Here is a 27,014-nt window from a genome sequence, read left to right as displayed (position 1 = left end):
TAAAGTGCCTGTTACAGCCATAGCTTGAGCAAATGGGACAGATCAAATATAATACATAAGTATTCATCACAATTAGACTCATGCCAGATTGTACAATATGATTCCCTTGCAAACCGATTCTGAAGCTTTAAGGGTTTTTACTTAGATTTTATCTTCTTCTAGTTACTTACAGAAATGCAAACACTAGGGATCTATTTCACTTGTTTAATTTGGTGGATCAGTAGCTTGAGATGGTAAATGCAAATGATATAGATTAATCTTGCTTTTGAACTGTAATCTCATTTTGAGTCTCTAACATTATATATTGTTTTGAAGCACGCATGGTAATAAGCAGTGATGGCCATCGTTCCATATTACAGCTCAGAATCTCTCAAGAGAGTGAACTCTGCCAATAGTCTTTTTTTCATCTTCATTCTTTTTTTTTTTTTTACTGTTTTGCTTCACATCCCCTCATTGTTTTTATTATTAGAGGGCAGTAGAATATATATATATATATATATATATATATATATATATATATATATATATATATATATATATATATATATTGTTATATATATATATATATATTGTTATATTGTTATTGTTTAATTGTGGAGCTCTAAACTGTCCATGTGCATAAAATTCTTGGCATCTTTTTTTATTATTATTATTAAATTTGTAGCTCTCAAAATGAGCATACTTTTCGAAAATTACCTACAAAAATTTGAAACAGATTGCTAATAAAATTGATTTTTTTGTGCTTTTTGTTCCTTAAACTGATTTGCAGTAATTGAACATAATACTGTATCCCTTCGTTTCTAGACTCTAGAGTCAATGGATACTGGCAAACCCTTCCTGCATGCTTTCTTTGTCGATCTCGATGGCAGCATTAAAACCCTGAGATATTACGCCGGCTGGACAGACAAGATTCATGGCAAGACCATGCCAGTTGGTGAGTATCAAAATTAACAGCCATGGTGCCAGTTAGTATTTCATACCCTGCTACAGGAATGTTTGGGAATCATTATCCTCCATCATTTGGAGAATTTTGAATGTGTCACATTCTTACTTGTGTTTTCAATCAAATTAGCTGATTTGATTAGGCCACTGACCGTCTGTTGTGTGGACCAGGGTTGTGCAAAATGATGAATTTAAAGTAATATTTTGCCCAAAAATAAAAATTCTGCCATCATTTACTCACCTTCATGTCATTCCAAACCCCTATGACTTTCTTTCTTCTGTGGAACACTTAACAAGATGTTATGCAAATTATAAGGGACTGACAGCCCAAGTCAGCATTCACTTTCATTGACTGGAAAACATATTCTGCTTAACATCTCCTTTTGTTTTCAATGGAAGAAAGAAAGTCACACATGTTTGGAACAATATTAGGCTGAGTAAATTATGACAGATTTATAAAAAATGTCTTTCATTACATAGTTGAAATTTGAATTGAATCGGCTACACCTCAGCATAATTCATTTGAAATTGAATGGAATCACAGGAAGAGGAATTTACTGAACTGCAATTCAAAGAAATTTAAGTCACAAAACAGAGGAATTTAATTTGTCCAGCACAAGTGTAAGGTTTCCAGCTTTGTGTTGTTTGACTTCGTTTTAAAGACTTTGAGGTAAATTAGATTATTTTGGGAAATTAATTGTTTTCAGAATATTCAAAATATTTTATTAAATAAAAAAAAATAAAAAACTGAATTTATTAAATACCATGAAATGTATACAAATTTCTATAAGTTGCATTTTAAACACTGATTTTTAATATAATCTAATATTTCTTCGAATACCCCTAATGTTGTGTGTATGATAACATGTTTTGGGTCATTCATAATGAAAAATTTAATGTATCATAAAAAATGCACTTACAACAGTTTTACAAATTTCTCTGAATTTCATTCTATTTTATTTCTGCTTCCTTAAGTTCAATTTCAAATTACAATTCTATATCCCATCTGTTAACTCAATTCAAATTTAATTAAATTTATAAAGCATTCTCGACTCTGAGTGTCACACAACCAAGGTGTGTACATGACAAATGCATCCAACTACTAGAAATGAGTTAATCAGTATAAGAGGATAGATAGGTTCCCTAGCCCTGCGTGGTATGTCATCCTCCCCCCCACCCCAATTCTTCCTCTTCCCCCAGCATTCCTATCACTCCAGGAGACTCAATAGACAAAACATGCTTTCCTCCTTTCTCCCTGATTAAATTCAAATAAAGCGTTAAAAGACGAAAGGCCCAGCGCACAAAGGAAGAGGAAGAGGCTCTGATCCTAATCGCTGAGGTGCAACCGCTGGCGCTGCAGATGAGCTGGAGATCATGGGATCAGCAGCCAGATAGAATATCTCGCTTTTAGAGGGCTGGAACATGCTGCAATGACTTAACCAGCTTTGAATTTCCCCATCGATAAGGGGTGCCAATTAGCATACAGTACATCATCCAGCTACTGGTGAACTCAAGAGTTTATTTGGAAAAACATGTCATTTTCAGTTCATTTAATCTTTTTACAGTGGCTGGATTAACTCTGAATGTCAACATTCCAATTATAACACCAATATGGCCAATTTGACATTTTCACTTACAGCCAGTATTTGAAATTTACACCCGCAGAATGTAGGTGAAAATTAACCATGGCAGGTAACGCTAGAAAGGAAAGGTCACTAGAAAGGCCATCTCTATGAGACAGACAACATCGAAGGCTGCAACCTGTAAAACATTTCTGGGTTATTTCATGTAAACCAAATCTGTGCAGATTCTTCGTAAATATTCTACTCATAAGCCATGATGTAAATATCAGCAGATCTGGCTTATGTGAATATGACCATAACTTGGCAACAAATTATAAATTATTTGGATTTGATGTCTTACAGAAATCATATTTAACTTTGTGATTCTTTTGAAATTCTTTTGAACTGTGGTATTAGAGCAACAAAATAAACTGTATAGTCACCTTCCTGAGAATATCTTTCATTTGATATATGATTATCTATTTAAGTGCTATGTGAAAGACTTTTAAATTAATATTAATATTTCTACCCCATTACCTCTAGGGGGTGCTTATTTGCAACGCAAATGATTTCAGGCCTTATTTTGTTATTTTATGTAACATAAAAAAGTGATGTTATACTATGAAAATTTCAGATTCAAGGCTTTCAAAAGATACCTCATATGCCTGACCTATGTATACAGGGTCTTTTAACTTTTTTCGCAATACAGCACCCTTATCGTGTCCTTAGAGTTTATGGGGGTTTTAACACACCGAAGTCACTAAAGTTAAGGGATAGATTAATTATTAACAATAAATATATTTAAATCTATGCTGTGACATTAATAAACCAATTAATTTCTGATTTTTTTTTATTTGTTTTTTTTTTTGGCTAGTAGATGCTCTGAATATATGGTAACTTAAAAAATGTAAAAGCAAACTGGCTGTTGTGTGAAAAAGTTATTATCAAACCTTGTTCACAGCCATAGGTGGACATTTATGGATAGGGCTTGGGGATTGTACAGTTTTGCATTTACCAAAATAAATCCTTTGTGGATGGGGCTCCCACCTCCGCAACCACTCCCCAGCCAGGTATATTTAATCTTTGATAAGTAGCCCTGTCGGATCAGTTATAAAGGGCTGTTGGCTGATCCCAGCCAGAGATGAGCATTGTGTAAGGGAGTCGTCAAGTCTATAATCACCCGACACACTGTGGTGTGGGGAAACATGAGAAGGTCAGGGCTCGAAGAGGCCGGCTTTAGTAGATTAACAGGCGTGGCTCAGACATATCCATGCACAGATGACATATGAAATATCATGTATGTGCGTGGGAGTTTTGTACAGTATTGTCAGCAGTGAGTCTGACTTTGTAGTGTGGCTGTAGTTTTAGGGGGGAGATAATGGCTTTTGAAGCGCCTTATTAAGTTGACACCAAGGCTCTTGTCTAAAAACCAAGTCAGCTGCTGTGATATCCTACATAGGCAGCTGACTTCAAAGACATCAGCCTAAAGTGGAATGGAAAGTTATAGTACCTACAGTACATAAGCAGCTTTTTCATCCAAATAGCACTCCTCACACAAAGTGCATGGTGTTCTTTCTGTACATTTGATTCCTATAGAGTTTTGTGTTATGTCATTAATAAATAACACAAATACTGGGTAAAATAGTCCATTTTAATAATATTGAACTACTTTTTATCGATATGTGAATCATTTATGAGTCTATTGAAAATCACAGTTGTTCTCGCTTTGTCCGCCATCTTCGATGAATATTTCACTGAGCTCCATGGAATACATTATGCAATTGCCTTCCTATCTACGTTCCTGCCTACCTTTTGGAAGAGCTTCTCATCAGGTGTGCACCTATGACACCTTAAAATGCTGCCTGTGTAGGCAGTTTACTAAGTTTTGGAACAGAGCCTAATAATAGGATTAAACAAGGACAAGTGCATGAGATTGCTAGAAGGTCAGCAGTTTCATTTCTCTCAAAAGAGGCATTTCAAAAGAGGCATTTCATTTTTAGCTACCAGTTCCCTCAAAAATAAACACTGAACCCTATTTTTTAAGATTTACGCATTTCAGTTTTATAGAAATTAAATTTGATTTTTGCTATGAAATTGAAATGTGAAAATCTTAAAAATAGTCTAAAATATTTTTTGAGTGCAGCTGCCTTTATGGCAGGTATATCATAACTGTGCAGAATCCAAACTCTCTTATTCAGTCTAGTTTTTACACTATCTTCAAAAATAATAATTTTCATTTCAGTCAATTATTTTAACAATTTCAGTCCATTCCTCACACCAAGCCATCGTACGACTTCAGAATATTTAGAATAGAGTGCAAGTCGAGATTCGTTATAATTTGTACTTTTGTGTTTCATGGAAGAATTAACAGAACAGGGCTTTGGAATTACTTGAGGCTGACTACAGGATCACAGAATTTAACTAAAATTTCCACCTTTCCTTTACTAATCAGTCCTTGTGCAATCCTAGGAGGTAACCTAGGATATGTTTCGCTCTATCAATCCTTTAACTGGATACACATTAGAACTAGGAAGTGGTAAACTGCCCAATCTTAGTGGCATTTTCCAACGGAAAGGTTTCAGTACGAAGAGTTGTGATAAAACAGTATTGCTACCTTACATTACCCCTGGCTGGTTATGTGACTCCTGGGAGAGAGAGCAAAGAGAGAAGGCAACCACTGAGGGTGAACAAAGATGTGCATCCAAGCCAAGAGCAGATCTGCAGTGGGTTTGAACTGCTGCCCAGACTTCTCACACACCTCATCCCTCTCTTATTTCAATGTGTCTCCAGTGAAAGAAGAAGAAGAAAAAAAACGACAGAACATATACACTCTTCCTGACCAGAGATTTGTGTGGGCCATTGAAACCATTACTGTGTGTTTTACCAAATCTTTTGTCTTAATGTTTGGCATTCTGTGGCCACATCCAAAAGCTTCCCAAGGAGACAATGATTGTATATCAAAAGGGAGCTTTGGTGTGTGATTAAGTCTAATGACCCCTTTACTTGCTCATTTCCTTTTTTTTTCTTCTTCTTAACAGATGAAAACTTTGTGTGTTTTACCAAACATGAGCCCATTGGTGTGTGCGGAGCGATTATTCCGGTGAGTTTGCGACTGTTCTCCATTTCATATTTCATTTGTGGACCTTTTTTGTTTTACTTTCAACAGAGCAGTGACATCGATAATATCAATTCAGGTAGGAAAATCAGGACTGCGATTCATCCTGCCACTAACCTCTGTTATCCGTCGCATGTAGCTCTACCGTAGTGAAGGTGGCAGCTTGCACTGTGCCTTTTTTGCTGAATAGCATTACTATTGTTTATACTTAGGGTTCGGGATTTGCACAAACCCCTAACACTAAGTATTAAACTTCAGCATGTCCCTAATGTGCTACAGACATTTACATTTAAGCCTTTGGCACACACTTTTATCCAAAGTGACATACAGTGCATTCAAGGTAGGGCTGAACGATTTGAATAAAACATCTAATTGTGATTATTTCGAAAAATATTGCGATTGCAAATTGAACTGCGATATGAGTATTAATATAAAAAATAAAAAAAATAGTAAGTGTTTTCTTTTGATCAAAATTAAGTAATGGGAAAACATGCTCTACTGCCAATAGAAATACTGTTCAAGAAAGGGTATTCACATTTGAGTCCTCTTAAAAAGAACCAAATACAGTCAAACACAGAAGGGGGTTGGGGGGACATATTCACATCACCTTCTCATTGTATTTGTTCACTGTGTACCTGTTTTTGTCTACTTTGTGACAGCGTCTCTTTTCATAATCATTTTTTGGAAACTAATTATAAGTTACTATTAAGAAATCATTATGGAAATATATTTTTGTATATTATTATTATTATTTTTATTATTATTATTATTATTATTATAAGACAATAGCATATTTATGTACTAATTTTATGTAATAATTTACATTTGCATGCAGCTTAAACCCTTAAGCCTTCATTTTAGCAGAAGCTTTTATTCTGGCAGAACACTGAAGAAAGACACTTGCTCTTATCCACTCTTCTGATCAGAAAAACCCAGTGTTATGGGGTTACTTTAGATATGGATTGTAGCATTTAAGAGCCAAGCATATATGGAGTTTACAAACAAAGTTCGGGAGGAGCATATTCATTTAATCCAACCAATCACAATGCCACATTAAGCATATAAACTGCTGCTTATCCCACTGCTGCGACAATTCTTCCGGCATCCTTCCTCCACCCCAACTCCACCTTCTGTCTATTTATAAATAAACTCAAGTAAAGTCCAGTGGGGTGTTTAGAGCTCGGGTCGAGTCCCGAGCCTGAGCCCTCCACTATGTACAGTGAGCCAAATCAGTTTACCTTTACCTCTATTCAAGGATTACATTAAAATGTGAACTACTGAATTGGAACTATGAATATGTGCAATTAGTGAATCTACAGTAGATTGCTGTAAATATAACACACTCCGCTCATTAGCCTCATGTGTGCGTTGAGAATGTGTAATTCACTACAGATAACAGAGCTGCGTACATACAGTAAGCACAGCAAGAAGCACATGCAGGCTATTTCTTTAAATCATAGCCCTTGCAGTTTGATAATCACACTACGTCATCTCATGATTTAGATTTTATTTTGATTAATCGTTCAGCCCTAATTCAAGGTGCACATTTGATTAGTTTGTCTGTTCACTGAGACTTGAACCCACAACCTTAGCATTGCTAGTGCCATGCTCTACCAGTTGAGCTACAGAAACTTGACTGATACCTCATATCGTGCAGATTTTTGAGAAGTGTGCTATTAGGTATGTGTGATGAGGAGGAGGGCGGGGCCGGGACGTGACTATGCACGCCAGGCCCCCAATCAGGCTAATCAGCCGAGGAGAGGGTTAAGTGCAGCGGAATGCAGCAGTTCGAGAGAGAGAGAGAGCCGCACGTAGCTGCAGTGTGTGCGTTTGTGTTCTGTGTCTTTTTTTTTTAACGTTTTCATTAAACCATTATTTTGACGGTTCAGCCGGTTCCCGCCTCCTCCTTTCCCATTTTGAACCTTGTTACATTGGTGCCGAAGCCTGGGAAAGAGGGGGGATGCGCTGTCGTGGAGTCATCGCCACTACCAGCCATCCGAGGAGCAGCCGCTACCGTCCGCCCGGGGACGGAGACGTCACTGCCGGCCACCGAGGATCTGAGGCACACTGCCGTTTCCCCCCATAGAAAAAAGAATAGAGAAAAAAGAAAAGAGAGAAAAGAGGGGGAGGAGCGTGACCATCTGCCCGGGGGAGGAGCGAGCTGTCGTCCGCCGGAGGTTGGGGAGTGGCTGAGGGCCGGGCGACAGCATATCTGGGCGCCGGCGAACCAGGTTATTCCTCTCTCTCCTCTCTCTCTTTTGCTGTCGCTTCGCTTTGCCCTTTCCCTCTCCACTTTTTTTTTTGGTTTTTTTCCCTCCCCTCATCCCCTTCCCTATCAGGAATTTTTATGATAGGGTGCCATTATTTAGTTAAATAATAAGCTCCAGACATGCACAATTAACAGAGACCGCAGACAGAGTGGAAACCGTGCCCATCCGATCTGAAATCACATTGTGCGCTTTTTCATTCATAAGGTTTACACTTTGGATATATTGGCTGCACAGATTCAAAAATTCTTTGTAATTTTGGATATGTTTACATAAATGTCGCTTTATCCTTGTGCTTTTTGGATAGTCAGTCATACAAATATTTGTTATTTTATTCGGATAAATCCGTTATTCGCTTTGAAGTCATTATTCGTGCCTCTCCGAATAAGGTATTCGGCTTCGGGCACATCCCTACTCAGCAGATCACAATATGATAGATATGCTTTGTGTCATTTGTGAGGAAACACTTATGATGCTTAAACATTCTGCAGTGCTGAAGCCTCTTCGTAGAATTGCTGGCACGCAACTTTTAATAAATGATAATTAGACTTGTTCTGATCGTGAATAAGTCTGCAATTTACTCGTTCAATGCATCAAAGACGGTCATTTGGCAACATCTACTGGCACAAAAGCATAATTTGCATAAATGGTCAATGAATATATCAATTAACTAATCTGAACGAATATTTTTGGTGAACAGATTCAAAAGACTCACATCACTGAGATTAATCAAAATCACCATCACTGCAGGATAGTATACCTAAGTACTTTGAGCCAGTGGATGTATCCACTGATGCAAGATGAAGTAGGCTAAAATGTAACATTTCACACAGATTTTAAGTTTTTTCTAGCATACAACAGAAAACCATATAATAAAATTTCTCTTGAAATGACTGGACCTTTTTCCTCCCCTTTTCATGTCTTGACATGCACATGCCAGTGAAGAGAGATAGCATATATGTAATGACAAACTAGGCCTATCTTAAAGCAAGTAGCTATGTATATATACAATAAAGTTACCAGTATTCAAATCATGTTCTATGAATGGATTTTAAATTGTATCAACGCCCTGACGCAAACCCTAGCCCAAAACATCCAAACTTTCTGGAGCCAACTTTTACAAAAGCAAGCACAACTTACATTTTCTTTAGAAATTTTAAAAGTCTAGTATGTATATTACACTGTTACTGTAGTCATTGTGCATTATTGGAGCATGTATTCTGATCTTCGTAAAGGCGTATGGGAGATATTTGATGATATGTTCAGAGACTTCGTCACACCTTCGTTTTATACTTCACACTCATGCTGATTTTCTGTAATTGGAATTATTGATGATTTAGTGTTTAAAAAAGATCCCCGAGAACTGATTGAGTTACATTAAAGGGAGAAAACAGTAAGGCATTACAGTAAAGTAATGACATAAGGCAAAGTAATGACATAAAGCCTTAAGGAATAAATGCTTTTCAAGAGCTGCTGTTTAATCTGGAGTCAGAGTTAGCGCTCATGCAAGCTTTCATAAACATTCATAACATTCATAACATTCTATCGCACATGAATTTATAATACACTTCTCTCCATGTAATGTCGGGAGTGGTGTATCTGTGTTTGTCTCTGTGTGAGTATGTGTATCTGTAACCAAGGTATTTCTTTACATGGTTTTGAAAGAATCTAGACAGGCGTTGGCCACAGAATATAAACAATGCTGTGTCAAAGCCATAACCACCACATCTGCAGCATTACATATGATTCAACAGTCATAGAATCCTATTACTCAAAACAATGTTTAATAACTTTTTCTTTAAATGCCAGTCTTAATATATTTTGTAAATGTTCACAATGGAATAAACCTGTCTTTCCATGAAAATAATCTTAATCTCCACATTATCCAATGATACCTCATGTTGCTTGTTGAGAAAAGGTGCTATTATTTTTGTAAGTGATGAAACATAAAATTTTCGCCTGTTGGATGATAAAACAGGTCAATTACAGTATATTGCATAGACTTACACTGCAGGATAGAACTGAGCCATATCTAGGGACCAGAATATCATAGAGACCTGAAGCTGGTCCAGTAAGCAACCTCCCAAAAACTGTAGCAGCTGCAAAGTAATGCCTTGGCTACCATTCAAAACACCTTAGAATCGTGGCAAAAGGCTTTGCATGGGCAAGCACCACTCACATTTTCTTCACAATGTACAAATTTAGTTTAATGAATGCTATGCAGCCAAAGCGGAGAAGATCTTTTTTTCTAATAACAATTCAGAAATGCAGTTATAATAATTGACCATTCACTAAGCCCCGCAATAAAAGTGTTTCTGATCTTAGTAGCTGTTGCCGTACGCCATTTCTCTGACAAGCGTTTGTTTTTTTCCAATGAGAGTCTAAGGGTGTACTATGTGTTTGAGTAGTTTTAGGGGGTATTTTATAGAAATTATAAAAAAATATTGTTGTTTGTTCACTTGAAATATTGTTGTTTGTTCACTTGAAAGAGTGACACAAGGTACATAAAGAGGATACATGCAGTATTTCTTTTTTTTTTTTTTTTTTAAATAAATCTTGAGAAGATCATGCTATGGACTGAACTGTGTCAGCCCTCATTCACATATGAACTTGTATAACATCACCAAGGACACCTACGTTTGCTCCATGGAAAATTAAAGCTAATGATGTAACGTCAATTCATTTATGTATTGATTCAGGTCTAATTAAAAGCAATAGTAAATAAATAGTTCACAGAATCATAGTTTGTGTGTTATGAGATGTTATGAGCAGTTCTGTTCACTTACACTAATGTTATCAGGTGTGTAATAGCCATCAAAATTACACTTTTCTCTTTTCAAATGACTACATATGATAATCGTTTGCCTCAATTCTGATTCACAGTCTCCACAGTTTCCAATCAAATTACTGTGTAATTTAACCACTTCTTTACAGAAAAATTCACTCTTCATTCCAGCCCACGAAAGAATATTATCATTCGCTTTCACGGCAATCTCCCATTTATTCCATTGGGAAGTTCTGCAATGCTTGTCAGAGCGAGCAATGGTAACCAAGGGGGTCAGAGCTTAGCGAAGGGTCAATTGAAGGGCTTCTTTAAAGATTCTCCTGAGAGAGTCATTCTTTCCTCTAAATTGAGTTATTCTCATTAAATGTTTTCCTAATTTCCAAAAGTTCTAGAAAGATCCAAATCATCTGTCAACTCTTTATGTTCTTATGTTGCTTTGGAAAGCACAAATTGTTGGAGACTAAATCATAAAATTGTTAATCATATTTGGGATTGGTGTTTATTACAGAAAGCAATTCTGGCTTTCAGAGTACATGACTAACTCCACAAAAAAAAAAAAAAAGAAGCATGAGTGAACATTCAATCCAAAAACATATCTAACTGCAATCATGGCATGCAAAAAGATGTAAAAAAAATAAAAAAAAATAAAACAAAAATAAAACGACATGTAAACGAGTGATTTGTGTACATATTTATTCACAAAGAACAGCAATTAGACTTGTTCATGTAGTCTTGTATTAAAAAACTGGCTGATGTACCCTATCCCTAAGTGGAAAATGTTTCTGGCACACTTTCTACATCCACCCCACCCTCCACCCCCAGTTGGTTCCCAAGACGCTGGAGCCATAAGAGCACTGTTTTACAGCTTTTCTTTTGTTTATTCCTTTATTTCTAATCCATTTTATTGCCTTTTGTATTTGTAGTGGAACTTCCCCTTGCTGATGTTTATGTGGAAGATAGCGCCAGCCTTGGCCTGTGGAAACACAGTGGTTATTAAACCTGCTGAGCAGACTCCACTGACGGCGCTCCATGTTGGAGCACTCATAAAGGAGGTTGGTTTGTTTTCTTGTTTGTTGGTTTGATTTTAGCAAACATAGACTTTGATGATTGCATCAGCCCTGCCTTTGAGATTAGGCTATTAAAATTATGATAGAAATGTCAATGGCAAATTCAATTAAATGTGCAGTAAGTATGGAAACTGATGCCATGGTAGAAATACCTTATTCATGGTTACTGATGCCATAGTAGAAATACCCTATTCATAGGCCTATGATTAATTATTATGTGTCTGATACAAGGAGGGTTACAGCGAAAGTGAGTAGTATTCGGCTGGTCATGTGATCTCAACATGGCAGCAACTATGAGGGCAGACTGTAAAATCTAGGTTACTGATAAGACTGAAGCCTTTATCTCAAATGAGTGCACATCATTTTAATATACAGTGGCATCCAAAAGTCTGAAACCTGAAGATTAACAGATTATTATTAGGATTTTTAAAATGTAAGAAAAGCTATAATGTAAAATTGAAAAGAAAGTTTAAGATTCTGCTCTAGTTCTGGGGCCACTAATGTTAACTAATTTGCACAAAAGGATAGATTTTCTTGTTTCTGTTAAAGCATACAAGATCTATCGAACAAAAGGGGGGCATTCCAAATTATTTAGAAATTCAGAAATTAATTTACATTTTTCAATTCAATATTCACTCATATTGTTACGCAGATAATATAATTTGTAATGACAAATTTTGTATTTAATTTAAAAAAATGCAAAGCATCCACATTTCCATTATAAAAGCCTAACTCAGACTTTTAGACCCCACTGTATTTGTCAAAAGTAGTACTTTCTTTAGGTTTAAACCCTTTCTTACATGTTTTTAAATGTCTATTTTACTAATAAATAAAAACGTGTAAAAAAAAAAAAAAAAAAAAAAAAAACATAAAAATCAAAAAGTTAACAGTTTAACAAGTATATCATTGAACTGTATATTTAATGTGTTTAGTGAAAAGTTTTAACATTACTTCAACTGACAAAAGAAATTGGCAACCCCAGGAGTAAGTAAATGCCTTTGAGAGCTGCACTACAGAATGACTCAGCTGCATTGTGGGTAATGAGCTGGTGCTCTGCCTCTGTTTATACAAACCGCTCAAATTATCATGCTTAATTCTTCAAAGAGAGCAGGGCGCATGAATTGTTGTAATGACATGGACTAAACTGCAGCTGCAACCATCCCTCTCTTTGTATTCAAGCAGTCTATATGTGAAAAAGAGCTGATTTATGGCTTCATCATTATCAGTTAGAACAACAACATGAATGAGACCAGTGTGGTTTAAAGTCCTCAGAAAGAAAAGGGTCTTTTTGTGTACATCAATTCTCAAACTGTCAGTCTGTCCTTGCCCTGTAGGTAATTTTCTGACCTATTCCTTTCCCACATACACATGTCTCGGCTTCCACAGAAAAGCCAGAGTATTAAGCAATATTTGAGCCAGTATGCTTTTATGATTAAAAAAAATATTAAAATCCATTCTTTCTCTCACATCATGTAGGCAGGCTTTCCACCTGGAGTCGTGAATATCTTGCCTGGATTTGGACCTACAGCTGGGGCGGCTATTGCCAGTCATATGAACATTGACAAAGTGGCTTTTACAGGTTCCACAGAGGTGAGAAACTTGACCTGTCACCTTGCGATGACATAATGTTGTCTTGAAGTTGGCAAGTTATAATCAGACGACAAATTGCTTAAAGATTAACTGGTATTGTTTATTTTGTTTTTGTTTTTTATAACCAATTCCAATTATTTTTAAGTATCTGATAATAACTGTTTTGCCAAACTGATTTTTAATTATTGTGTTATTTCTGCTTTTTGACAAATAATTGTAAAAAAATAAAATAAATTATATATATATATATATATATATATGTATAAAAATTAATGGATGGATGGATGTTTTGTGATCTAAATGGTTGCAGATTTATTTTCATCTTTGTTTTATGTCTAAACAAGAAACGATAACCATTTTAAATAGAAAAGTGTAAATATTGGTAAACTTGTCAGACAAACAGATTTTTATCTTTAGTGCTGCAGCCTGGTACAGTTTCCTGTAATTATCTGCAGGCCAAACCACATGTTACAAATAAGATACATAGAACAACAAGAAAAGCTTTTGGAAGCATCATTAGTCACCAATGGGCTAACTTCCTGCGACCAGTATTGTCATGTGCTTTCTATGTGTTCAGGTGGGCCAGCTGATCAAAGAGGCGGCGGCCAAAAGCAACCTGAAAAGAGTGACTCTGGAGCTGGGGGGAAAGAACCCCTGCATTGTGTTTGCTGACTCAGACCGTGAGTGATGTGGTTTTTCATATCCCAGCACTGAAACAAAAATGAGCTCACTGTTAAAACAGACGTTAAAAGGGATTGGAAAAGATGTGTATTTTCCCAAATGAAGACATTCAGTTCTTAATTTAAAGGGTTAGTTCACCCAAAAATGAAAATTCTCTCATCATTTACTCACCCTCATGCCATCCCAGATGTGTATGACTTTCTTTCATTTTTAGAACACAAATGAATTTGAAGAATTTCTCAGCCTTCTGGCTTCCCAGATGTTAATTACTTTCTTTCTTCTACAGAATGTAAATGAAGATTTTTAGAAGAATATTTCAGCTCTGTAGGTCCTTACAATGCAAGTGAATGGGTGTCAAAATTTTGAAGCTCCAAAATCCACATAAGGGCAAAATAAAAGTACTCCAGACGACTCTGGTTTTTTTAAATTAATATCTTCTGAAGTGATATGATAGGTGTGGGCGGGAAAAAGACCAATATTTAAGTCCTTTTTCCTTGACTTTCTCCTTCTTCTGTTTTTGGTGATTTACATTTTTCATCCTTACTGGGCAGGGAGGAGAATATATGATAAAAAATGACTTCAACATTGATCTGTTTCTCACCCACACCTATCATATTGCTTTAGAAGTTATGGATTTAACCACTGGAGTCATATGGATAACTTTTATTCTCCTTTTATGTCGTTTTTGGAGCTTCAATATTTTGGCACCCATTCACTTGCATTGTATGGACCTACAGAGCTGAAATATTCTTCTAAAAATCTTCATTTACATTCTGTAGAAGAAAGAAAGTAATTAACATCTGGGAAGCCAGAAGGGTGAGTAAAGAGAGAATTTTCATTTTTATATGAGCTATCCCTTTAAATGAGGGAAAATGCCCTATAAAGCATTTAGAGACATATGGTACACCTAAACAATTCTGAATGCCGTTGCATTAGAAAACAAAATATCGGATCAAGGGAAATTTATTTCAAAGTTAATGTAGAAAGCAGTTCATATCACTGTAAGGGGGTTCAGTGGAAAGGAGGAGGTGAGAACCGGCTTGACAACTTAAATAATAATTTAATAAACAATTTAAACAAAAACACAAAACCATAAACACACAGTACAGCTGCCTGTAATTCTCTCTCTCTCAAACTGTCGTCCCCGGCCGCCTTTATCCCTCGCGCGCCCCATCAGGCTGATTGGGGACCGGGCGTGCATCATTCCAGCCCGGCCCCGCCCTCCTCAGCTCTACAATCACATTTTACTTCCATAATCTGACATATTTCTGGGTGAAAAAGGATAATCAGCATGAAAAACTAATTTATCCATTTAAAAAGCTTTATGAGTAAAATAAGGTCTGTGGTTAACATTACTTCAAATCAAAATCACTTTTATTGTCACACAACCATATACACAAGTGCAATAGTGGGTGAAAGTCTTGGGTGCAGTTCCGAGCAACATAGCAGTCATAACAGTGATAAGACATATACCAGTTTACAATAAACATCAGATTTACACAACACAATTTACATGTCTAATATACACATAATTACACACAACACAATATACAAATAATAGTATACAATGTACAGTATACAATACACACAATATAGCATACACATTATACAATAAAATATAGTATATATAGTATATATAAAATATACAGTAGGTTGTATTGTACTGTATTGACATTCAGGCTGTCGGTTGATAGTCAGCTGCAAATATTGTTAAGAGAGAATATAATTTATAACAGTCCAGTGTGAGATAATAAGATTAATAAAGTGCAGTGCTGATGTATATTGATCGTGAGAGATCAAGAGTTCAAAAGTCTGATTGCTTGGGGAAAGAAGCTGTCATGAAGTCAGCTGGTGCGGGTCCTGATGCTGCGGTACCGCCTGCCTGATGATAGCAGTGAGAGCAGCCCATGGCTCGGGTGACTGGAGTCTCTGATGAACTTCCGAGCTTTTTTCACACACCGCCTGGTATATATGTCCTGGAGGGAGGGAAGCTCACCTCCGATGATGTGTCTGGCAGTTCGCACCACCCTTTGCAGGTCTTTGCGGTTGTGGGCAGTGCTATTGCCGTACCAGGCAGTGATGCAGCCAGTCAGGATGCTCTCTACAGTGCTGGTGTAAAGCCTTGTGAGGATGTGGTGGTTCATTCCAAACTTCCTCAGCCATCTCAAGAAGAAGATGCGCTGATGAGCCTTCTTCACAACGGCCTCAGTGTGGACGGACCATGTGAGTTTCTCAGTGATGTGGACACCGAGGAACTTGAAGCTGCTGACTCTCTCCACCGGTGCTCCATTGATGGTGATGGGATTGTGTTCTCTGGCTTTTCTCCTGAAGTCCACCACAAGCTCCTTTGTCTTGCTGACGTTGAGGGAGAGGTTGTGCTCCTGACACCATCGTGTCAGAGTGTGCACCTCCTCTCTGTAGGCTGTTTCATCATTGTCAGTGATCAGACCTACCACCATCGTATCATCAGCAAACTTAATGATGGTATTGGAGCTATGTGTTGCCATACAGTCATGTGTGTACAAGGAATACAAGAGTGGGCTGAGAACACAGCCCTGCAGGGCTCCAGTGTTGAGGGTCAGTGATGAGGAGATGTTGCTGCCCATTCTAACCACCTGGCGTCTGCTTGACAGGAAGTCCAGGATCCAGCTGCACAGCGAGCTGTTTAAGCCCAGAGCCCGGAGTTTCACATCAAGCTTGGAGGGCACTATGGTGTTGAATGTTGAGCTGTAGTCTACAAACAGTATTCTCACATATGTGTTCCTTTTTCCAGGTGGGAGAGAGCAGTGTGTAGTGTAGATGCAATGGCATCATCAGTGGAGCGGTTGTTGCGGTAAGCAAACTGTAATGGGTCCAGTGAGGAAGGCAGCACAGTTCAGATGTAATCTCTGATTAGTTTCTCAAAGCATTTGCTGATTATGGTGGTCAGAGCGATAGGACGGCAGTCATTTAAGCAAGTGATTTTGGATTGCTTTGGTACAGGCCCAATGGTGGACATTTTAAAGCATGTGGGGACCACAGACAAGGAGAGGGAAAGGTTGAAAATGTCCGTAAAAACACCAGCCAGTTGGCTCACGTACGCTCTAATGACATGGCCCGGAATGCCGTCTGGACCCGTGGCTTTACGGATATTCACCCGTCGCAAGGATCAGGTTACATCCGCTACAGAGACGGAGAGTGAACTAACCTCTGTAGCTTCGGCCGCGAGAGCTCTCTCCGTGAGGGTGGTGTTATTTCCCTTGAAACGAGCATAAAAAATATTAAGCTCATCCGGGAGAGAGGCAGCGGTGTTCATGGTGGAGTTTTTATTCCCTTTGTAGCGTTCCCGGAATTAAAAACGGAGGTCCGCGCATCAAGTGCCGTGCGAACATCGCTATTTATCCATGGCTTCTGGTTGGGGTAGATCCGTATTGTTTTGGTCGGAACAACATCCTCTACGCACTTTCTGATTAAACACGTTACGCTATCAGCGTAAACCTCGATGTCATCATCAGAGGCGAACTGGAACATTTCCCAGTCCGCGTGATCAAAACAGTCTTGTAGCGTTGAATCTGATTGGTCCAACCAGCACTGGATCGTTCTGAGGGTGGGTGCTTCCTGTTTCAGTTTCTGCCAGTAAACGGGCAGAAGCTGAAAGGAAGAGTGGTCCGATTTGCCAAATGGTGGGCGGGGGAGGGATTTGTAGCCATCCCGGAAGGGAGAATAGCAATGGTCCAAAACCCGGTCCCTTCGTGTGTTGAAACTGATGTGTTGGTGGTATTTTGGTGCGATTGATTTGAAATTGGCTTTGTTAAAGTCCCTGGTTACAATGAACGTGGCCTCGGGGTGTACGGTTTCCTGCTCACTTATACTCCCATACAGTTCCTTGAGTGCCCAGTCTGTGTCGGCTTGTGGCGGGATGTACACAGCAGTGATAATGGCCGCTGTGAATTCCCTCGGTAGCCAGAATGGTCGACACAGAAGCATGAGAAATTCCAGATCAGGAGAGCAGAAAGACTTGATAGAATGTACGTTCCTCTGATCACACCAGGATTTGTTGATCATAAAACATACACCACCTCTGCTTTTACCTCAGAGGTCTTTCGCTCTGTTCGCTCGGTGCACAGGTAACACCTCGGGTTCAATGACTGAATCTGGAATCTCAGCAGACATCCAAGTTTCTGTAAGGCAGATAATGCAGCAGTCCCTCGTCTCTCGTTGGAAAGAGATCCGCGCTCTCAGCTCTCAGAGCTTGTTGTCCAGAGACTGAACATTTGCCAGTAGAATACTGGGTAGCAGGGGTCGATTTGTGTGACGCCTTACTCTGATGAGAACGCCAGCTCTCCTTCTCCTTTTCCTTCTGCGTTTCCGCAGCCGGGCTGCCCAGACAAAGGGCTCTGCTGCCGTGTTTGTAAACAGCGGGTCGGCATTGAGGAATTTGAAGTCCGGTTTACGGTGTGCAATTGCAGAACCAATGTCCAAAAGTGTTTGTCTGTCGTAGACAATAAGGCAGACAACATCCAAGACAAAAAACATAAGAACTGTTAACAAAACAAACAAAAAACTGCAATGTTGTGTCGGAGCTCGCAATACAGCAGCCATACTCGGCGCCATCTTGAGTCCTTCACTTAAAGATATTTGGATGTTTTGCTCTACAACATAAATTGCACACAGTCATACCCCATGCCATGTCAAGTCAAGTCATTTTTATTTGTATAACTCTTTTCACAACACATCATTTTAAAGCAGCTTTACAGAAAATTATGCTGTAACAGAAAATTAAGCTGTAATGTCTGTAATGTCTTAAGGTCATCATTGTGCACTTTGATGAAAAACGTGATTGTCGATTATGACTTTAAAAAAATATAATTAGTCTTTTAGACCTCCAGTAAGCCAGCCAAAGGCGAATGTGGCAAGGAACACAAAACTCCATGAAATGCTCCAAGAGTGAATTTTGAGGCAGCCATGTTTTTTTGTTGTTGTTGTGTTGTTTTTTGTTTTTTTTAAAGCAAGATTAGGACCACAATGGTTTTCTGTTTCATCAGGCACGTTCACTCATATACTTGTGGTAGATGTAGTCCTTATTTGGCAACTTGTTAACAACATAATTTTTTTTTTAAACATGGAGGTTTCAAAAGTCACGTTTTGAGGTATGACTGTGTGTAATTTATGTTGTATAACAACACGTCCAAGTATTTTCAAGTAATGTTTACCACAGGGCTTATTTTACTCATAAATTAAAACAAAAAAACAACTCTTTATAAAAAATAAAAAACATCGGAAATTCGAGAAGGAACCCATGGCAACTTAGCCTTCTGGGGTCACCCACAAATTTACGTCTTGGATAAACAGCTCTTCTGGAGGGATTCATGATGTCAGCTGAAAAGTTGTTTCAGAGGGGTAGCAAGTTATCACTTTGTTGTTATTTTGATGAAAGATTAAAAAGACATTTTGTTTTTATTTTATTTGGAATAACATGATGAATTTTGCACAATAAAACAAGGGATATGTATAAATTTAGTAAGGGTCAACTTCATGTTGACTAAATAAAGTGGATTCTTTGTGGTTGTCAAACCTTAATGGAATATATCCATAGTTAATGAACTACACATGTGGCTACTCTACTAGAAAACCTGTGTGAACTGACTTCACACAATTGACTTAAATATAAAATTAAATTCACACATTTATATATATTATTTGAACATTAAAAGTTTATTTAAGTGCATTTGACTGTCGTAAGCATTATTCATTTTATTTTATTTTTTGGAGGGTTGGGGCTGTTTTTCATGAGTTCTTTCAGCCACAGAGATATTGCAATACCATGAATACCATGAGTTGCAATTATGAATGTTAACATCTGCAGATAAACCCAGATTTATGCCAATGTACAGTTCTTTAAACTCAAGAACGGGTATTAATGTAATACATATTTAAAAATGAATTGTACTGCAAAGCATGAAAATTAGCACAAATTGACACTTTGCTGTAGATTTGTAAAAAGAAACATGGGAGTAGAAATTATAGCAAAAGAACATTGGAACACATCAGGTTTTGGATAAACCCCCTTACAGATTAGTCTAAACTGTGCATATGTCTGTGTGTGCAGTGCAGTTGGCCGTTGAGGAGACGCAGAAAGGTGCGTTCTTTAACCAGGGTCAAGCGTGCACAGCTGCTTCACGCGTGTACGTGGAAGAGCAGGTTTATGATGAATTTGTACGTCTCAGTGTGGAAAGCGCTAAGAATATATTAATTGGAGACCCCATGGATCCACGCACCTCACACGGACCACAGGTAAGGACCTCTTTCCTGCATGAGTCAGGAAGGTTGTTTTCCATGACACTTTACTCATTTTTAAGGGGAACTGAGGTACTGTACGTATAACTTTTGAGTATAAACCTTTGTAGCTTTATCTGAACAGCCCTAAGAGTCCCTTGCAAAATTCAAGAAAAAGCCTAAAGACGAAACTCTTCTGCTCTGTTGTCAGGTCACTGTACTGTTGGTCACTAGTATTCGCTCATGCGCCTGGATGGCCTTAGATTATTGGATGCCTGCGCAACTAGCCATAGCTTTTGAAAATCTGATTACAAATGGGACAAATTGCTGGTAACAATAAGATGTTATCCTATTTTGATAAGGTATCATCAGTTTTCTTGCTGCTACAAATGAATGTTCTGGAAGGGAAAGCATTTGTACTGTATATAAATTGCAACAGTTCTCAATGCATCATATCATTTAAAAAAATTTTCCTCACAAGCTTATTGGCTAATCCTATTTCTGTGAGGAGGACAAACCTTTTTCTAACAAGCTCTTCCTCATTTCCCCCTTCGCAGGGATTCAACTGGTCTGTTACCCACCCTTAGCACAGTGTATTCTCAATTTAAAAAGAATGTTATTAATTGTTCTTTTATTTCGTTCTAATTGGAAAAGAGGCCGGAATGAATGGTTCTGCTCAGAACAAACCAAAATGAAAAACATTTTGTTTATAATCCATGCTTTTCTCAACTTTGTCGCATCACTGAACATGCCCACATCCTGTCGCCAAAGGTTGCTGTCGCTCATGTCGCTGGAAACTGTCAGTTTTCAGCTGCTTTGTCATTGCAAATCACTGCCAGGTTGAACAGCCCTTTCTTTGAGCACTTCACTCAAAACTATTAAAGAAACAGTTGACCCAAAAATGAAATATCTGTCATTATTAATTTACCCTTGCGCTGTTCCAAATGCGTATGCTTACAACATGGAGTTAATTAACAGAGGTTCGGGAGGAGCATGTTAATTTAAATCTGACAAATCATAGCCCACGAGCAAGAGTATATAAGCTGCTGCTTACCTGCTTCCTGTGACAACTCTCCTGAAATCCCACCTTCACCCCATCTCCACCTATTCTCTAGATACATTATCTAAATAAGTAAAGTCTGGGGGGGTAATCAGGACTCGAGTCGAGTCTTGAGCCCCGAGCCCTCCAGTATATGGACAGCAAGCCAAATACGTTTACTGCTTCAACACAAGATTACATTAAAATACGAACTACTGAAATAAGTGTTTGGAATGATTGGATAACAACTTCTGGTAAATGAAGAATGTAAATTTTTTATTTTGTATGTCAGGGGGTTCATAAATATTATCCATGTTGGAAAGGAATTGCACCGATTCCTTGGTGCAATCATGATTTGAAGCTCAGTTACACACGCTTGATGGATGGATTACTTTTATGCTGCCTTTATATCCTTCTTGGAGCTTGGAAGTGTTGGACCACACTGACTTGCATTGTATGGATATATTCACATCATATCTACATCAAAATATCTTAATTCATGTTGCGCAATAAGTTATACGAGTTTGAGATGGCATAAGCATGAGTCAATGATGAGAGAATTATCATTTTTGGATGAACTATTCCTTTAATACCTTAATATCTGTAATTTTGCTTCTCAAGTAAATGTATCTTATTTTAGGATGATTAGATATTTTTACTGTTACATGAAGTACTGATTAAGGGAATGATTATTGCACTCTGGACAACAATGCAAATAATAAAACACATTATATAACAGTTAGTTCCTGTCCTTGAATCTGATATGACGAACCATCCGCACTGAGATGCATTACTCTTTGTCTCACTCCACTTGTGTTCGTGGCGTTCCAAACTAAAGTGTAAGAGCAGCACAGATGTGTAAAAGAGCTAGATGTGTCTTTATATATATATTTCTACAGATTTTAGCCAACAGGTGGCGACAAAAGACCATTTTAAGGTGTTATGAGCCAGATCAGTTGACGTGCATTGAGTTAGCGCTGTCAGTCAGCGAGCAGTTTCTTTGAAGTAATCGGCATTGTCTCTCACTCCATGATACAGTTAAACTAACAGCTTCAGCATTAAGGCTTATCACAGCTGAGAACCACAACAGATGGAGTAATCACACAAATGCTTTCCTGATACTATTGGATACTGGCAGGGTTGGGAGGGTTACTTTTGAAATGTGTTCCACTACAAATTACAGAATACATGCTGTAATATGTAATTTGTAACGTATTCCATTAGATTACTCAAGGTCAGTAACGTATTCTAAATATTTTGGATTACTTCTTCAGCATTGGTAGATTTTTTCACTTGTTTTGACTGTAAAAACTGCCAGTACAGTAAGACAAAATACACATGGTAAAAATGCATTCTCTGAAAAACCTAAATATCTTATGCAGTGTTGTTTCTAAAACAAGATGAATCAAATTTATCTTGTTTTAAGGATTTTTAGATATTTTTACAGGAAAACAATACAAAAATTCACCGCTGTTCAAATGCACTTTGGATCGCATCATTTATATGTATACATTTTTCCATCTGAAAGGACTAAATATTAAATGAAACAAATGACAATAAAATGCAAAGTAATCTCTTCAGTAATCAAAATACTTTTTGAATGTAACTGTATTCTAAATACCAATGATTTAAATTGTAACTGTAGTGGAATACAGTTACTTATATTTTGTGTTTTAAATACGTAATCCCATTACATGTATTTCATTACTCTCCAACCCTGGATACTGGAGTGTCCGCACTGGGAGACGTAAACATTCAACATTAAATATTCTCCTCATGGTGGAGGAGAGTACGGATTCTATAGTGAATGACTCTGTCACAGTCTGTCTCCATCATCTTCTTCAAGGACTCTTATTTTGAAGTTTTCCCCCGGACTTCATTGCCCTCATCACTTCCATCTGTTTCTTATTATCCTCACCTGTATTCCATTCCCTCATTAGTTCTTTTTGTATAAATATCCTCTAGTTTTACCCAGTCCTTGAAGTATTATGTTGGGTTAGTGAAGTGTTATGTTAAGAGTTATTGTTAGTTCCACTCCAGCGGTTGTCATTAAAGGATTTGAAAGTTAATCTATTCCTGCATCTCCTGTCTTCCTCTTCCACTCCTAGACACCCAACACTACAGAAGAACTGACCACCAAACAGATTTAGCACCCACCAATTTCACCAGAGTCATGGAGTTTACCAGTTAATTTATGGATTTATTTAAACAAGACCATCCTCTCCTGGATTACACCGCCAAGTTCTGTCAACTCACCACTTCCAGCTCTATCTCGGACTCCTACCTCTGTGCCATTTTCGGAATGGGCTTCAACTTCCACCATCCCACTGCTCTTCCGGAAGTGGATAATCTTTCCTTCTTGGAATGTGTCCGAGCCACACTTCTCATCCATCACCACTCAATATCTTCCATTTCTAAGGCAAAGTCTCCCTACCCCTGTCTCCATGGTAACTCCTCCCCATACAATTCCCCTAAATTTTTTGGGGGGGCTCATCCTCTCCAAGTTCCGGTGGTCGATTCCCTGCCACAGCCAGTGGTCAACGCTCCCTGCTGGCCGGAAGAGGAAAGAACTCTTCCGTAGTCTCAGCCCGTGCTCGCGACCGCGGAGGTCGTTCCGCAGTCTCAGCCCGTGCTCGCGACCGCGGAGGTCATTCCGCAGTTTCAGCCTGTACTGCCTTCCATGGCTACGCCTCCCTTGACTCAGCCCTCAGACTCTACTGTGGCTCCACCTGCTTCCCCAACGATTCTGCCTCCTGACCCAGTCCCTGCCCTGTGGCCATCCCCTAGGCCTCCTGATCATCCTCCTTGGATCCTTCATTTTCTCCGTCACCCTACCCTCATCCGTTTTTGGGTGCCAGGAGTTGCCCTTTAAGGGGGGGGCGTAAATGTCACAGTCTGTCTCCATCTTCAAGGACTCTTATTTTGAAGGTGTGTGTGGGGTGGTGGGGTTTTTTCTCTCTCTCCCCGGACTTCATTTCCCACAGTGCACTACCCTCATCACTTTCATCTCTTTCTTATCCTCCCCTGTATTCCATTCCCTCAGTTCCTTTTGTATAAATATCCTCTAGTTTTACCCACTCCTTTGTCAGTCCTTGAAGTGTTACGTTGAGTTAGTGAAGTTATGTTAAGATTTATTGTGTGTTCCTCTCCAGCGATTGTCATTAAAGGATTTGAAAGTTAATCTTCTCCTGTCTTCCTCTTCCACTTCTAGACACCCAGCATTACAGACTCTTGTGAACCGGCTATTGTGAAATACTCAGGGAGGCCACCCCTGCTCAGACGGCTATTTTCCCACAGAGAAAGTGGGATGTATTTGGCCAAAATTCCATTATTTTCAGCAAGCTGAATAACACTAGAGCTGAGGAATAGAGTTAATCTGCTATAGCTTTACTATTCATCTCTGCTTGGGAATTGTGACAGATGCAGTTAATCCCACACAATCAATCTCTCTCTCTCTCTCAAATTCAAACAAACTTTATTGGCATGACTGTTGTACAGTATTGCCAAAGCAATAAAATAATACAGTATAAATTATGTGTGTGGGGGTGCAAGGTAAAAAATAAATAATTTAATAATTGCGCATACATATTGTTGGGTCTCATGTATTCAGATAGAAGACAAAGGCAGGCCTAACAGTCATATAAACATTCCTCAAGCCCCCTCCTTCTAAGTCAGATGTTGTACTGATAAAAATCGCGCCAAAATCAAACAAAGGGAATCCAAAACAGACTACAGATCCATGAAGCCTTGCCCTCTAAAGGATCGAGCTCTCAACTCCTATTGGATGAGGCACACCACAGAACGTCCCTCAAACATGACATCATCAGGACTTCAAATTATTCTGAAATGCTTCCAGAGTGGCTTCCAGCGACTTAGTTCACCGAATACAGACGTAGCTTTTTGCTGCTCTCCGGTGCAGCCTCGTGGCATAAGGAAGTAATGTCCGACTTGAAACTGTAGCCATACAATCTCCATCTCGCTGGACGAGTTGAGATTACTCTGTGTTCAACCGAACACTCTAACGGATCCGAAGGAGACCGCCGAGCAATTCGCATCTTCATCCGTTGGCCTACAGAAGTGAAGAGATTAAAGATTTCTCTTCCATCTTCAATCAAGTCGACATTTCTGAGTTCTCCGCCAGCCCGCCGAGAATCAACAGCCGTACGTAGGATTCAAACCTTCATTCATTGTTTTTTTTCCCGAAAATCGATATTCTTCGGATGTCGATTTTCCTAAGAAAACAATCTATATTGAGATTGTTTTAATATTCGGTTATTAGTCCCTGATTTCAGGGTGGTGCCCCGTCAATGTTAATCCTTATTAATATTCTATTGATTTTTGATAATTGATAATTATCTTTGATTGAATTTGAATGATCAATAAGCTAGTGTTAATTTTAATTAATGTTTCATCGACGTTAACAATTAACGATTATCTTTGATAACTGTTGATTTAAAGGATTAAAAAAAAGCTAACATTGATTCTCATCAATGTTCTATTGATTTTAATAATTAATAATTATCTTTGATAATTATTAATTATTGCTAATAACCAAACTTGCTCCTAAACGTAGCACACTACATTTACTGGAGTCCCATATGAGGTTTTAATGAGTTAGATCCAATTAATTAATTTAAATATTGATTAATAACTACAGAAATAATTATTAATTATTTCTGATAGTAACACTGATCTAAACAACCAGTAAAGCCCTACATAATACACTTGATAATGTAACAGTGTTATTGATTGTTTTGTGCAGTGACTGTGGTCTCTCTGAGCCTGTTGCAGGCTGCTACATATCTAGCTGCTGTAAATAAAAGGCTTGTTTTCTCCTAATAGGTGACTCAATTTTATTTGTTTGAGCCATGAAGTTTGGTATTATTTTGTCAGATTTTGGGAATAGATTGAACGTTTTGGTCACAGTGTAGTAGGAAATATTCCTCAGTTTCTATTGCTCTCAGTGTGCACAGGGAACACAGTCTCTCTTCTGGGATAGATAGAATATCGCTGTCTGTGATGGCCTCTTTCAATGGCCAGTGGATGGTCACTGAGTCTATATTTTGTCAATATCTTCCTCAGCCTATTATCTTTCACATTGCTCATATATTCTTGCTGTTGTTTTGGTCACTAATTAGGAGGTGGTATCTGGCTAATTAAGCTCTGCATGAGTTTGTTTGCCCTGTGTAGTTTTGAGGGTTTTTTTTTTATTTTTTTTTTTTTTACAAATTTGGGTATGCAGCATTTCTACTGACTCTCTTTCCCAACTTGAAAATTGTTGTGTTTTCAGCGGTCCCCATACCCCATTATTTCTTTTAGGATTTTTAGCCAGATTTTAATTGTAATTTCATAGTGGATTGTTTAATCATGTAGAAGACTCTCATATACTTTATCTTTCAGTTCATTCACAATCAGATTGAAATTACCAGTTGAAACTGTTTTTAATCCCAGGTAGGTGTATGTGTACATGTGCTGGAGAACGTTGGTTCCTAATTTAAAAGTGTATTTATTTCAATGACACCGGGATCCTTTTTGGAACACCATTATTCTTGTTTTTGGAAGGTTTATTTTCAGAGCCCAGGTCTGACTAAATATTTCTATGATGTCAAGGAGCTGCTGTAATCCCTCCATTTATTTTTGATAGAATGACTAAATCATCAGCAAAGAAAAGACACTTAATTTCAGACTGGGTCAGGGTTGGAACAGGGGCA

The 27,014-nt window shown here is 38.1% G+C and overlaps 1 protein-coding gene across 1 annotated transcript in view; it reads left to right on the top strand.

Moving 5' to 3' along the window:
* Nucleotides 1-27,014, top strand: part of aldh1a3 (aldehyde dehydrogenase 1 family, member A3) — a 45,674-nt gene that overhangs the window by 6,082 nt on the left and 12,578 nt on the right. Inside the window, exons 4-9 of the mRNA XM_051711857.1 lie at nucleotides 805-934; nucleotides 5,543-5,604; nucleotides 11,595-11,723; nucleotides 13,215-13,328; nucleotides 13,906-14,008; nucleotides 20,098-20,282. Coding sequence (XP_051567817.1) covers nucleotides 805-934; nucleotides 5,543-5,604; nucleotides 11,595-11,723; nucleotides 13,215-13,328; nucleotides 13,906-14,008; nucleotides 20,098-20,282 — 723 coding nt within the window. The remainder of the gene's footprint in view (nucleotides 1-804; nucleotides 935-5,542; nucleotides 5,605-11,594; nucleotides 11,724-13,214; nucleotides 13,329-13,905; nucleotides 14,009-20,097; nucleotides 20,283-27,014) is intronic.

Source organism: Myxocyprinus asiaticus, chromosome 1, assembly GCF_019703515.2.
Source record: "Myxocyprinus asiaticus isolate MX2 ecotype Aquarium Trade chromosome 1, UBuf_Myxa_2, whole genome shotgun sequence".
Taxonomy (NCBI): domain Eukaryota; kingdom Metazoa; phylum Chordata; class Actinopteri; order Cypriniformes; family Catostomidae; genus Myxocyprinus; species Myxocyprinus asiaticus.
The sequence above is the reverse complement of the archived record's forward strand: the minus strand, read 5'-3'. Positions and strand labels throughout refer to the sequence as shown.